Source organism: Nipponia nippon, unplaced genomic scaffold (genome assembly GCF_047370975.1).
Source record: "Nipponia nippon isolate SJK-2023a ecotype South Korea unplaced genomic scaffold, ASM4737097v1 scaffold_9, whole genome shotgun sequence".
In the NCBI taxonomy this organism is placed as follows: Eukaryota; Metazoa; Chordata; class Aves; order Pelecaniformes; family Threskiornithidae; genus Nipponia; species Nipponia nippon.
The window spans coordinates 37410355-37424606 of record NW_028262413.1 but is presented as its reverse complement, the minus strand read 5'-3'; the positions used below and the strand labels follow the sequence as shown (position 1 = coordinate 37424606).

General features: G+C 54.6%; 1 protein-coding gene across 2 annotated transcripts in view; it reads left to right on the top strand.

Annotated features, from left to right (window-relative positions):
- Positions 1 to 5410: 5410 nt before the first annotated feature.
- SHC4 (SHC adaptor protein 4) overlaps positions 5411 to 14252 on the top strand; it is a 34411-nt gene continuing 25569 nt past the window's right edge. For both annotated transcript variants that reach the window (XM_087743770.1, XM_009470127.2), the window contains exon 1: positions 5411 to 6815. In XM_087743770.1, the coding sequence (XP_087599896.1) occupies positions 6237 to 6815 (579 nt within the window). In that variant the 5' untranslated portion in view covers positions 5411 to 6236. The remainder of the gene's footprint in view (positions 6816 to 14252) is intronic.

Genomic DNA, 14252 nt, shown 5'->3' with positions numbered 1-14252 from the left:
CTATCCGTTCTTTAAATACCTCCAGGGATGGAGACTCAACCACTTCCCTGGGCAGCCTGTTCCAGTGCCTGACCACCCTTTTGGTGAAGAAGTTTTTCCTAATATCCAACCTAAACCTCCCCTGGTGCAGCTTGAGGCCGTTTCCTCTCGTCCTATCACTCGTTACTAGGGAGAAGAGACCGACCCCCACCTCGCTACAACCTCCTTTCAGGTAGTTGTAGAGAGCAATAAGGTCTCCCCTCAGCCTCCTCTTCTCCAGGCTAAACAACCCCAGCTCCCTCAGCCGCTCCTCATAAGACTTGTGCTCTAGACCCTTCACCAACTTCGTTGCCCTTCTCTGGACACGCTCCAGCACCTCGACGTCCTTCTTGGAGTGAGGGGCCCAAAACTGAACACAGTACTCGAGGTGCGGCCTCACCAGTGCTGAGTACGGGGGCACTATCACCTCCCTGGTCCTGGTGGCCACACTATTTCTGATACAGGCCAGGATGCCATTGGCCTTCTTGGCCACCTGGGCACACTGCTGGCTCATGTTCAGGTGGCTGTCAACCAGCACCCCCAGGGCCTTTTCCACGGGGCAGCTCTCCAGCCACTCCTCCCCCAGCCCGTAGCGTTGCATGGGGTTGTTGTGACCCAAGTGCAGGACCCGACACTGAGCCTTGTTGAATCTCATACAGTTGGCCCCGGCCCAACGATCCAGCCTGTCCAGGTCCCTCTGTAGGGCCTTCCTACCCTCCAGCAGATCGACACTTCCACCCAGCTTGGTGTCATCTGCAAACTTACTGAGGGTGCACTCAATCCCCTCATCCAGATCATCAATGAAGATGTTGAACAGGACCAGTCCTGGTGGAAAACACAAAGCCCAGCGGTGTTTGAAGGAGGAGGTGGTGGTGTTGCCAGGCTCAGAGGAAGTGAAAAGGAAGGGCACGAAGCACATTCAGCTAAGCCCTGTCGTAGGCTGTGCTGGGTCCTTCCACTCGCCTGCTCAGCTGCAAGCGTGTGCCCTTTGCCCAGGCAGAGCAGCCCTTCTGCTGTCTTATCCCAGTGTGGTTCTGTGGGCTTGTAGCTGCGGCTTTGGACAAAGTAACATCACTGTGAATGGTTAAACTGCGCCGAGCAAAACACAGCGTGGTGCCTGAGAAGGAAAATTGCAACTTGTCTATAAGTCACCCTAGGATATCTTTTCTAGGATTAGTGCTGTTGGATCCTTCAGAGCTAGAATAAGAGAAAAGCAGTGATAGTCTCGTCTCTGACTTTTGTATCCAGGGATGGGGTAGCAGCCATGCCTCTGTCCTCTTCAAACCCATTAGCTCTCGGCTCTGCATCTTCAGCCCCTGAAAACCCCCTCTGACTCTCCTGAAAAGTAGGAGGTGGGCTGCAGTTGCCAAATATGCCTGGTTTTAACTCATTCAGAACAAGGAAAATAGGAGATCATAGAATCGTTAAGGTTGGAAAAGACCCTTAAGATCATCGAGTCCAACCGTTAACCTAGCACTGCCAAGTCCACCACTAAACCATGTCCTCAAGCACCACGTCTGCCCTTCTTTTAAATACCTCCAGGGATGGAGACTCAACCACTTCCCTGGGCAGCCTGTTCCAGTGCCTGACCACCCTTTCGGTGAAGAAGTTTTTTCCCAATATCCAACCTAAACCTCCCCTGGCACAACTTGAGGCCGTTTCCTCTTGTCTTGTTGCTTGTTACTAGGGAGAAGAGACCGATCCCCACCTCGCTACAGCCTCCTTTCAGGTAGTTGTAGAGAGCAATAAGGTCTCCCCTCAGCCTCCTCTTCTCCAGGCTAAACAACCCCAACAGATAAAACAGTGAGAGTGATTCAATATGTGGGAAACTAAGTCTCTCTCAATTGAAATGAAACAGTGGCTGTGTAGGACTTTCTCTAGTGCAAATAAGCATGCTCCAGGGCTTCCCAAAGGTACCTGCCACCACATTGCTGGTTACGGGGTTTTCCTGCCGTTCTGTAACACTGCTGATTTCTGCCAGTGTCAGCCAGGCATGTCAATGAGGAAGGAAGGCAGAGCAGCTCAGTGCACCTTAGCGTGAATTAACTCTGCTGTTGCTATTTATACAGGAAAAAAAATTCCCCATTTACTCTGTGTTCTAACAGAAACACCGGGCTCTGTTGTGCCGGTTGCAAGAAGCACGTAACAGCTTCCTCCAGGCTCCTGCAAGAGTGCAACTGCGTTTCGGGTGTGCTCTGCGGGCGGGCAACAGCTTCGCTCCCTGCGCTGCCCACACACACTCCCGGTGCGAGACTGCTGAGCTGGCTGCTCTGTTCTCAATTGTTCCCCAATTCGCCTTGAGCGAGCACCACGTACCCGTGTCCCGGCATCTGCCTTCCCTGGCCCCCACGCTGCCAGGGGAGGGTGGCGCAGCAGCGTTAACTGCCTGCTAGAGCTCTGATCCCACAGCCCCAGATCTGAAACGGGGTCGCTCCCAAGGGTGCCCGGGGGCTCCTGGGGCTCCGGGCTGGCACTGCTCCTTCCTGCCACAAAGGCTCCCTGCGGCAACACTGGAGATGTGGCTGCTGCTAGCTCGCCTCCTTCTCTGCAGCTCTTTTAGAGGGGTGTTAGAGGTGGCTGTAGCTGGTCAACTGCTTGCTCCTGCTCCTATGTAATGGTGCTGCCCTGTCAATGTGGTTACACCTGGCAAAGCTCCTGTCCCCTGTGACAATACGTGACAGCGGCTGCTCACATCAGTTTTTCGTGCAGCATATTTGAGGCTGAGAGACTGGCTGGAGCTGTAAACAGGGTGTGATGGGGCTGGTAATGTAGTGACCGAGGGAGGTTTCAGTTCATAACTGTGCACCAGAAGGGCATTCCCCCTGTGAGAAAACACGCATGGTGCAGACCTTCGGCAGCATGCACCGTCGCATGTCAGCAGCCACACGAGGGGCAAAATGCCCTTTTCCTGTGTCTTCCCTGGGCCGTGGAGGGCAGCGGCGGGTGGGTGGGCAGCCAGCTGGGGCAGCTCCCCGGGCCCTGAGCACCGTGGGCAACTGGGAACTCGTGCCATAATCGAGAAACACAGGCTCCTTTTAGGCTGCCCACAAGGCTGTAGGCTCAGTTTCGCCCGTGCTTAAAGGAGCTTTGTTCTCTGTGCTGGTTAGTGGCTGATTTCCCAGTATCTTAAACAGAAATCTTGTTTTTAGCCTTAAGAAAAAAGCTTTTTAATTTACAAAGGCACGGCATTTTTCTTTTTCTCTCCTCCCCCTCCCTGCAATGGCTACTATTCCTTGGACAATGCCGCTCTTTGCTGGGTTCTGCTCTCGAGCTTGTATTTCTTGATCGCTGCTGAAAACAGAGCTTGTCATAACTGCATTTTTCTTTGGAACTTGCTGTAAAACGCCAGCTATTCTTCACCTCCCACACCATAATCGCACTCGCTGGTGCCTGTGAGCCGAGAAGTGCTGGTTAATGTACCAGCCTCCCTCGCCGCTCTGAGGAAGCCCCCCCAAGCCCCCACCCAGCACCCGGGGAGGGCGACCATGCTGCAGCCATGGGGCAGCAGGTGCTGCTGCCATGCAGGGCTCCTGGGTGATTAGTGAAGGACAGGCTATTGCATTATTGTATCTTTTTCTTGAAAATGTTCCCTTTCACCACATGGGTTTAAAGCCAGTCCTTTTACCCCTTTTTACCTCCAGGCTGTTAGCTGCAGCAGGACACAGTGGGGTTTGCATCTCCTGCAGGACAGCAGGGCCCTTGCCTGCTTCTTTTCTCACTCACACAGGTAAGGGAGGCTCAAATTGCCTCCTAGGGAAATTGGTTTAAAACCTCCTGGAGCAGCTGGTGAGAGGGCTCAGGAGATGAGGACCAGCACAGGCCAGAGGCAGCCCAAGGCCATGAGCTAGTCTCTACCTCAGCCAAGGCGTGGGGGAGCGTCCTGGTCACCAAGCCACCCTTTCCTGGTGCTGTCAGCTACACTGAGGGGCTGCTGTAAGGCAAGAAGACCCTCGCTGTGTGCTCAGAGAAAAGGTGGGAAGGACGGTAAGGCTGATCTCACAGGAGGAAGGAATTTAGTTTGTCTGGTTGCATGTTTTTCATGGCAGTAAGAAGAGAAACCTGGGAGGTCCCCCGAGACAGGAGCTGGGGGCATCAGCATCTCCCTGAACACTGGTCCTCCTTGTCCCCTCTATGGCAAGCACAGCTCGCACCCCCCCTCCAGGCCCTCCTCCTTGCCAGCAAGGGCCCCGTGGCCTGTCCATCCCGGCAGCTTCTTCCAGCCACACTGATGTCGTGTTCTAGCATGGCGTCAAAATGAAAGTCAAGAAAGAAAAATGCTTATGCTAAGAGAGTTTCTGTGCTTTAGGTACAATCAATAGTGCTCCTTATAACTTCTGAACATTTTCTATCCTTCTGTGCTCAAAGCCATCATTAAAGCTTCATGAGAAATTAGTCACTCTTCGTAACTTGTGGCTGGCCCACGTTTTGCCTTTGGGTTTGATTTCGTGAGCAGCCTGAGCCATCCTCCCCAAAAAGGGTTGGTTCAAAAGCAGCCGCTTCCTCTTTGGGTCATGTTTCACTATCAGAGTCTGGACTGGGGGTTTTCCCTAGTTTATTGTAGCAACTATTGCATCTTCTAGGATTAACACCGGCTTTCATACAAGAGAAAACAAATGCAACGGCTGTGTTGAGCTCTGTCTCTCCAGCTCTCTGCCCATGACTTTCTCCTCCTGTCACAGGCAGGGCAGTGGGCAGCACAGCCTCTCCTCCTCCACCGGCAGCTGATTTACAGCACCAAATGCGGAGAGAATGAGGCCGGTATCACTGTGAGCATGAGGAAGGTGAACTCAATATTGAAAACCTAGTGAGAGAAAAGACCTCAGCTAATGGAAGGAACCGAGGCCACTGTGCTGGTTTTCCCCTTCTGACCTGACCCCTGCGTTTCTCTTCCCGCCGCACTGCCTGAGGCGTCGAAACCCCACACGGAGCCGAGGTAACTCGTGCTGAGGGCCCAGGTATTTTCAGTCAGTAAAATAAATAAACCCAGCTTGCTTCTTTCGCTGCCTGAGGTGCCCGCAATGGGGGAGCCGGGCTTTCCCCACCGGGGCTGGTGCCTGGAGCTGAGCTGCAGGGAGGCCGCTGGGACGGGCCTGTCGCTCCCTCGGTGCCGGGCGGGCAGCCGCAGGCACCGCAGCCCCGGCTTCGGCCGCGCCCCGGCCCCTGGCTCTGCCTGTGCCGCCGGCGGAGGAGGAAGGGCCGGGCCGGGCCGGGCCCTGCCGCGGAAAGGGGCTTCTGAGGGATTTTCGGCCCCGTCCGGAGGGGCCCGCCCGCCCCCGCGCCCCTCTGCCGGCCCCCCCCCGCTCCCCGCGCGCTCAGGGCGCGTGAGCCGGCGGCGGGCGGCGATTGGCTGCGAGGCGCACCCCGGGGGCCGCCGGGCCGCGGCCGCCCGCCGAGCGCCATTCACGGCGCTGCCCGCCTGCACGCGCCGAGCCTCATTCACAAAAACTTCATTCATAAAAGCGGCAGCGGCGGCAGCCGGTGCTGCGGCGGGGCCTGGCGCGGCGGGGGCGGCTCGGGCGCTGCGGAGCTGCTGCCCCGCGGCTCTGCGGGAAACAGCGCCGGAGGCGCAGGGATATTCGGTTGTTTCTGGATGATGGTGCTGAAGGACTTTGCAGCAAGAATTAGCGAGACTGACGCCGAGAGCTGCCGGCGCCGTTCAGTATTTTTCTCAGAATACTGGTTTCGTGCCTGACGGCGGGGCAGCAGCGTCGCAGCGCAGGGATGCTCTTCTCCTCTGGGGCAGCCGACGGTGGAAATGCAGAGAGCTGGGCACCTTACGGGGTTCAGGCCGGTCTGAAAACGGGTTTGAGCTTGTAGCTCTCTTGCTCCGCTTTGTGTGGAATATGCTTGAGCTTTCGCTGCAGCCAGGACTCCGCAGTTAACGATGCTACAACTGTGAGTCTTCAGAGCTAGGCGGGATTTAGTGCCTGGCTTGAGGCAGGAATGAGGGCAGGTTTGGATAGCGGCTCCTCAGCTTAAGGTGCTGTACCACCGATGTGCTTTCCTGTATGCTGCTTTCATTACTGCTTACAACATACCAGATGTCCATGCAGTTTTAAGCCTCGTCCATTGAGGAAAATAAACCACTCAAGAGGGAGTCACCAAAATTATCCAATAGGTTTCTGTTTTTAAAATTGTTTGACTTGCCTGATTTCCATGTAATTTATCTACAAGAGCCAATTTATGCAAGAGTATCCAGTTACAGAACTGCCAAGGCTATGAGAGAACGCAGCCAGCAGAGCCTCGGTGGACACGTCCTGTATGTAGGGTTATTCAGACATCCAGGAATGCTGCACAGGGCTAAGTACAGCCGATTCAGGAATGATTCGATAACATCCCTAGAAGAAGGTACGCAAAATACGTCTTTAAACATCAAAGGTTCTTCCTCCTCTTCCCATTCTTCAACACCTAATTTACTGACGGAAGATGTCTCCTTGGGGCCGCAGGACACCTGCACCACCCTGTGCACGCTGATCCCCCGGATGGCTAACATTAAACTTGCCAACCCCTCCAGTCTGCCCGGGCTGAAAAGCTTCTGCCTGGGAACGAAAGAGGTGCCAAGAATTAAGCTCACGGAGTGCGTTACCATCCCGAGCAGCCCAACCTCGCCCGAGATCAGCTGCCTCTCGGCCTCTTATCCACAGCCTGACCTGGACAAGCTGGCCCTAACCCCAAAGCTGGTGGGTGACTGCACCGTGCAGGGAGCTGAGGAGGCCGCTCCTGCAGGCAGGCAGGACAGGAGCCTCGCGCAGAGCGGTGAAAATGTGGGGGAGCCGGGAACGACCTACGGTGTGCGGGTGAGTGCTTCTCACAGGGTTTCCATTCTCTGACAAAGCAAACCGTGTAGGTGGCTGCAGGGTGACCTCTGTGTTCCCACTCCTGGAGCCAGTGCCCCAAACCACTGACTTCTCCCGTATATTTCCTGTCTCCTGTTGTGCGCAGGGCTGTGGTGTCGAACTGAGGGAGTTAAAAGGACCACAGCTGCTCCCAGAGGTAACACAACATCCATTTCCAAAAGGCTATCTTTAGACTCTCTGAGGAGTGCAGCTGAGCTGCAATTCAAACAGGGGTTGCTCTGGCCTGAAATGCATGTTGGAGGGAGAAGGAGGCCCACGAAAAGGATTTCCTGTCCCTCGCAGAGCGGCTCCCAGGCACTAGGTGCACGCTGGCCCACGCTGCTGACATGTTTGTCATGGAGGGCGTGGAGGAGCTGCTGGGACCGCTACTGCTGCCTGGAGCACCTCTCCCCCATGCCTCCTACGCTGGGAGGTGAGCAGGCAAGATGCAAAAGCTGCCCTCCTCCTTTGATGCTATAGGGCTGTGTCTAATTTTCTTGGTAATGATGGGGCATGGAAAAACCTGCCTATTTCTCCAGAAGACACCCTGAAATAGCCTTTCTGGGTATTTTTCATGTTGTGGACTGGGGTTGGTGGGTATCATCTTCTAATTAGCAGTTGGTGGCTGAGAGGAGACCATGCCTCCTGGGCTTGGTGCTTTCGCTCCCTCTACCCCTGCCACACCTGGGCGCTTTCTAATTTTCTTTTCCTCTCTGGACCTTATATTTCTGTGGCCAGACCTCGCTGTTTGCTAGCCGTTGCTTCCTTCTCTACGCTCTGAACCTCTGACCCTGCACATTTTATTACTTATGCTTCATCTGTCAGAAGCACTCCCAGGCAAAAACTGCCCGCTGCTTGCATGGAGGGAAGAAGTGCAGACCACGGGGAAACGGTAGAGAAAGCGGTCTGAAACCTGCTTCAGAAATACTCATGTAATGGCTGGGCTGGCCAAGGGCTCCTGTAGCTCTCGGAGCCCTTGTGCCTGTCCCTGACATGCAAGGGGGACCGCAGGAGCAAGCTGTACAAGGGGTTATTAACCAGCATCTGTTCTTCCTGGTGGGCTGCAGGCAGGGTGCTGAGAGAGGGAGGGAGTGTGTGTGCGTGCGTGTGTGTGTGTATGTGTAAGCTCTCAGTTTGGTGTACAGGAGGTATCAAAATGTGCCAGAAGGAGTAAAAAAGCCATAAGCCATGCAAAATTTGTGTCTCCCGTGTGATGTTTCGCAAGCAGGAAATTCTAAAGAAAGGTTCAAGGCCCAGAAAAATCAATCAATCCCTTTCCAACTGCAGCAGGAGGGCAGGCAAGTCAGAGGGGAGAGGAGCAGCATGGGGAAACAGCTGTGTTCACCTTTCCCCAAGCAGGAATGAGACGCCTGCCTGGCATCCAGCAGTGGTGGCACAGCTGCTTTGATGGGACGTTGGCTGAAAGGTGACGGTGTCCAAGCACACACCAGCTGCTGTGAGCAGAGCCACAGGAGGCCCCAGGACATTCACCCGGGGTGCAGCAGGTGGAGGGAGGGGATGCGCTTTTTCATTGCACTGATATGTGTCCTTCTATGTTTACTTTTCTTTAAATTCTAGTACTAATGTGAGCAGTTGAGGTTTTGACACCAGCAAGCTGCTAAAATAGGTGAATGAGCACGTAGGGTGTGACTTACAGTGACAGTGCAAGGGCCACCACAGCTCCAGGTGCTACGATTTTGGCCAGAAAGGCCTGCGCTGACGGATGGTGTCGCGCTCCCCAGCGCCCGCCATGCAGCATCTGCCTCGTGTGCTGTGGTTTGAGCAGCACCCGATGCAGCAGAGCTCGTGATTAAGGCTTTGAGGTACCTGTAGGGATTCAAATACTGAGATGCTAATGCCAGAGGCACGCTTAAACAATTCAGTTTCTGGCACAGGGAGGAGAGGATGAAGCACAGGGGGAATTTCCCGGGTTTCTGTTGTGGCCCAGGGCTGAGAGCAGAGGCACCGAGGTGTCACCTGCCAGGGAGCACATGAGCAAGAAAGGCAGAAGAGCAAAAAACAGAAAGGACTTGACGGGAAGGTCCTGTGAAGCGGGGAAGGGCTCGTCCCCTCCTGCTGCTCCCCAGGTTGCATTTCCAGTATGGTTTTTTGCCAGTCTTTCTGGAAGTCAGGACATTTCATGGGGAACCTCTCTGAAAGGAGGTCGCTGGTGGGACCCTCCCAGCACAGTGGGGAAGTGTTGTTTCCCTGCATCTTTCCTGCATCATCCCACTACTGTTGCTCCTGCAGCTGTGGGCTTGCAGGAGCCAGTCCCAGGAGAGCTGCAAGAGCATTGCTGACGTGCACCAAAACGTGTCCTGGCTGAACTCCTGGTGGTTTTTTTTTTTTTTCAGCCAACCCCTTTAATAACAAGCAAGTTGGTAAATAAGCAGCCTGCGGGCTTTGGGGCCTCAGCATCAAAGCATGGGCAAGGAGCTCATTTCCCCAGGGACCACGAGGTTTCTCTGGGAGCTGGCGATGAAGCCTCAGATGGGCTGGGAAGCAGCCAGGGGCACAGGGCTGCAGTGCGGAGGAGCGTGGGATGGTCTTGCCCAGAGGCAAAGCAGGGCCGGGAGGCTGAGTGGCTGGGCAGCTGTGGGAGCTGCTCCCGATCCTTACCCCAATCCTCACCCAATCCTCCCAATCCTTACCCCCTTGCCCTGGCCCTCGCCCTCCCTCCTGTGGCATTTGGAGACACTTGCTGTCCTCACACAGCTTCTAGCGCCCTGTTAGGGTGCAGGGTCGCTTGGATCTCCCCAGAGACCATTTGAGGAGGAAAGTCAGGTCTATGTTACAGGGACTGCTGCTGCTGGCGATCTTTGGCCTTAAAAGCTTAATTGGAGTCTGAAGAGGATTTGATACTTATGTGGAGAGGATCTGCAGTTATTTTAGAAAGGCAATAATACGGTGAAGTAATGAAATGCCTTAGGGCAGAAGCTGTCCCCTACAGCCTGGAGTGAGGCAGAAATTGTCTTGCTGGGGTTGGTGTAAGAAGAGGCGATGCCGTGACTCATCACGTCTCCCCGGGAGGCAGCTGTGGCTGTGCGTGGCTGGTGGTGACAGGGCACCTGTGTCGTGGCCATGTGTCACCTGGGCTCCGGCAAGGAAGCCAAGACCCGTAACGGCACCTCTTCCCCTGAAATGCTTGTGTGAATAACAGAACCCAAATGTTCATATTTTAATAGGAGCCCGGATGGCTCTGATTCCCACACTGTCATCTTTCAAAAACATACTTTGTAAGCAGTTTGCTGCAGGATTTACAAGATGGATATTTACCTTGTCCTTGTTCATGTTCTACCCATTATCTGCCTTCCCACAACGCCGCCCACCTGGAGCTGAGGTTGTCTCTATATGGTGCCCATAGAGGCTGCGGCACTCGTGTCTCCCGCCGGTGTTCGTTAAGGCTGTGATGAGCCTGAGGAATATTCCAAGAGGCACTTGCTGTCCTTGCTGTTGCTTGTCGGGGAGTGCCAGGGACGTGGCTGCTCCTGAGCAGGAGGATGAGACCTGGCTCTCAGCGCTGTCCTGCACCAGTGGCCCCTCTGAGACCAGTGAGAACCAGCAGGATGGTCTTACTGGACCTAACATGGAGTAAGGCTCTGTGTCTGAGCTTAAATCAATAATGCGTGTCTTTGAGAGATGATGTTCAGATTAGTAAATAGATGTGCTTTTTAACTAAAGCCTCCCTATGGAAGGGAAATGCTATTGCCAAATATTTTAAAGTATAATAGTATTATAGTGAAATAATATGGTTCAGGTTATTTGTAGCATCCTTTGTCATAAAGAATAGATATGTTGGAGTTTTACCAATATATAGGTCGATCTGCTAGCAGTTTGGCATATGTATATATGTGCCATCAGTTGCTAGTCTCTAGAGTAAAAGGAGCTTGACTACTGCTAATGTAGGAGTTCAGAACAATGTGAAGTACATCCTGAAAGAGTGCACGTGGGCACCCGTCCCCAGCACAGTCCTGCTTTCCTCCATGGAGGGTGCGACAGGTCAGCCTGGGGAACCTGCTCCCTGTCTCTGTGTGGGACGGGGGGTTCAGGGCAGCCCTTTGCCAGTCCGCAGAAGCCACCAGCACCTCTCCCACGCTCAGGGCAGGGAAATAATTGAGGTGTTTCAGCTGCAGCCACTTCCCTGGTGTGCAGCACCCCGACACCACACCCGGAGAGCTGCTCTGGCCTCAGCGCCCTGCATCGCCTGTTGTAAACAAATAACTACAGGCATATGTACAGCCAGGGCTCTTGCAGGAAGGAGACGGGCTCTGGTGATTCATGGCTTCAGAGGTGCAGCTGTGACTCGTGACCTGGGGGCTGGGGCTGTAGGGTGCTGGAGTGGCGCTTGCTCCGCCGGGCTGGGCGGGCTGGGGTGTGTGGCAGCCCCGCAGCACCCACCGGTGCACACCTCATCCCAGGGGCTGCGCCTCTCCGCAGCCGGCACTGCCTCCGAGGCCCACGCGCTTCTCTGGGCAATTCCTTCTTAACAGAAACCTGCACGTTTTTAGGCCATTTGCTTTGTCACAGCTGGGAGCGTGGGGACAGGGCAGTTTTGAACCAATTCTCTTGGAGCCCTGGCGTCAGTACAGCGCTGCAGAAAGTGGTTTTTCAGCACAAAACTAAAAAGAAAAGGAAAATGTGTGTGTGGCTGTATATTTACAAACTTTTCCCTGGGCTTTTCCCAAAATTTATTTACAAATTGAAAACACACGAATGAAAGGGTCAAATTTCCCAAGAAAATTTCCATTTAGCAAAAGCCGTTCTTCATCACAAAAAGCCACAGCTTGCTGCCCCTTAGGGAAGAGGCCATGCTGTGTCGGCAGGAGGAGCGGGACAGACCAAGGGCTTTTCTGTCTGTCTGCACCACTGCTGCTACTGGGAGGAAGATAAGAGCAGGGCAAGCAAATGAGGTGGGGTTCTCTGGCACTTGCCATCCCCAGAAAATAGCAGTGCAGGGGCTTAGGCTAGCACTGAAAAACCACTAGTGTGTTTTTTTTCTGTGCTTAATGGTCTTTAATGGGCTTTTTTCTTCCATGAAGGTGTCCAGTCTGTTTTCCAGCCCATTCTGCCTGGGTTTTGTGCTCTCTCGCTGGTGCCCTGGGGGTACCCATGCCTGCAGTGGAGCATGGCTGCTGCCGCGGGCTGCCTTCGCTTCTCCGCTCCCCTCGGGAGGGATGGGCGAGCAGGCTCTGCCAGCTTTGCTCTCGGCTCTGGAAGGGGTTGGTGTTGGCTGGAGGAAGCCGGCACAGTTCAGGCTGAGGAACAAGCCGGTCGAGTCTCCGGCAGGGTGCAAACCCAGGCCAAAGCTCTTCACTAGCAGCCTGATTGGTGGCTGCTAATGGCGTTACGTAGCACCGACCCTGGCCCAGTAAAATGCTGGTGTGTGTTGCAGCATGAGCAGCTGAGCTGACTGGCTGGTCGGCAGCGCAGTTCAACCTGTGAGCTGTCAGGAGCACAGTGCCGCTGCCCGGGTAGCTGCGGCAGTCTCTGCTTCCCAGTGGACAAGTGGCTTTTCAGCCCAAAAGCCACCACAGGCAGCGTCTAAGGAAGGGCTGAGAAAACTTCCCTGCCAAAACTACAGTGATCTGTGCATTGCTCCTTCCCTGCGTCCCTGGCTGGCGGCCAGCATTGTCTGTGGAGGGGGGCCAGTGCTTCACCTTCCTGCCAGGGCAAAAGCAGAGGGATCTCAAATCAGGTGTTGCAACACCTGAGAGCATGGCCGCGAGCCCGGCAGCCAGCCGCAGGGAGGGCAGCACCACAGCTGTTAAAGGCAGAAGTCATTTTTCCTTGGTGTAAAAGGCAGAGGCCTGTCTCCTTATAACTCCAGTGCCATCATCCTGCCACGTGCTGGTGGCTGTTGCTCGCTTCTGCCCAGTTTCCCTTCCCGCCAGATCCATCAAAGCTAGAGGTGAGTTATTCAGGCAAATCAAAGCAAAACTCGCCTGCTGCTGCCCTGCATGGCAGAGAGCTGCAGCCCCCACCCCGGGCAGCCCTTGCCTGCAAGGAAAGAGAGTGGTGGGAAGCTCAGAAATGGTTTTTCCCCCACTTCAAAAGCACCTTGTTAAAGCAGTGCTGGGAAAAGAAATGCGTGCATGGGAGTTAGCTCCCCGCCATGCTCATGTGCACACAGCACTGCTGCTTGTGGTGGGTTTCAGCCCAGGTGGCTGTGTTATGTTTTTAGGGAATTTGAACCTAGTCTCATATGTGTTTGGACAGAGGCTGTTTAGTGGCAGCATGTTACCTGACTGCCTTTGCAAGCAAATCCTCTCGCCTGGATTCTTTGTTAGTCGGCCATGGGGTCTGTAGGAGCTGCTCTTGGCATTACACATGAATTAATGCTTGTTAACTAACAGGTAAAATTGCAAGGCTGCAGCTGTATTGTTTAATTAGGAGCTCTGTGCGCTGCTCCCTGTATCGTTCCTGCGGGTGAATCACTGGCTGTCATTCAAGCTGGAGCTGGAGCCACTAACTGCGTTATTGCAGGGAATGAAATGAGATGTGGGTCTGGATTAGAGGGTGCCTGAAAAGCTTATTCAAACGGACCCTGCCTGGTGCCCTCACATCTCCTCCCACACAGTCCCTCATCCTGTTTGCAGTCACTCTCCATCATCTCTTGTAAACAGATGTGAAAAGATGTGTGTATCTGCAGTAACTGGCCTTCTCTCCCCGCCACCTCCCACCATCCCGGTGGTGTGGGGAAACAGCAGCCAGCCCCAGGTCACCCTCCGAGTTCAAACACCAAGAGATGAAGCAGCCCCCGGTGCCGATGCTCTCCCTGGCCCTTTGCAGGGAGATGGGGGACAGTTTTGTGCACTAGAGGAGCCCTTCCCTTTCCAGCAGGGGCCAGTGAGTCCTCTCCTCTCCCTCTCCTCTCCCAAGCTGTTGCTCATCCTGGCAAGAGCTCTCCATCCTGCTGCTGACAGATGAGTGGGTTCAGCATCCACTTTCATTGGTGCTGTCAAGTCTTTAGGACTCGGCTTGTTTCAGTGTTGGCATTTTGTTTTTCTATAGGTAGCTGAATTCTGCAGTTATATCTGTGCTCATTGCCCTGGGCTGGTTACAGCACCCTTGCGCCTGTGTCCAGTTTCCCCCAGCTTCCCGCAGCAGCTCAGTGAAGCTGAGCCATACTCCTCTTTGTGGGGCTTTGGAAGATGAACTCCCTTCTGGGGACGCCACCTTTGAACTCTCGATATCGCTATTGCCATGTTGCAGAAACGCCTGGCAGATAGCTTGGGCTGGGGCGAGGGCTGTGCGCGGCTGGGGCTGCCTCTGCCGAGGCGCTGTGGGAGGGCAGCCGCGGCTGCTGCCCTGCCAAGGCTTTAGCTTAACCCTCCCTGCAGCAGGAAAGCGGGAGCTGGCCTCGACCCTGCAACCCTGGGTGAGCCCACTAGTTTTTTG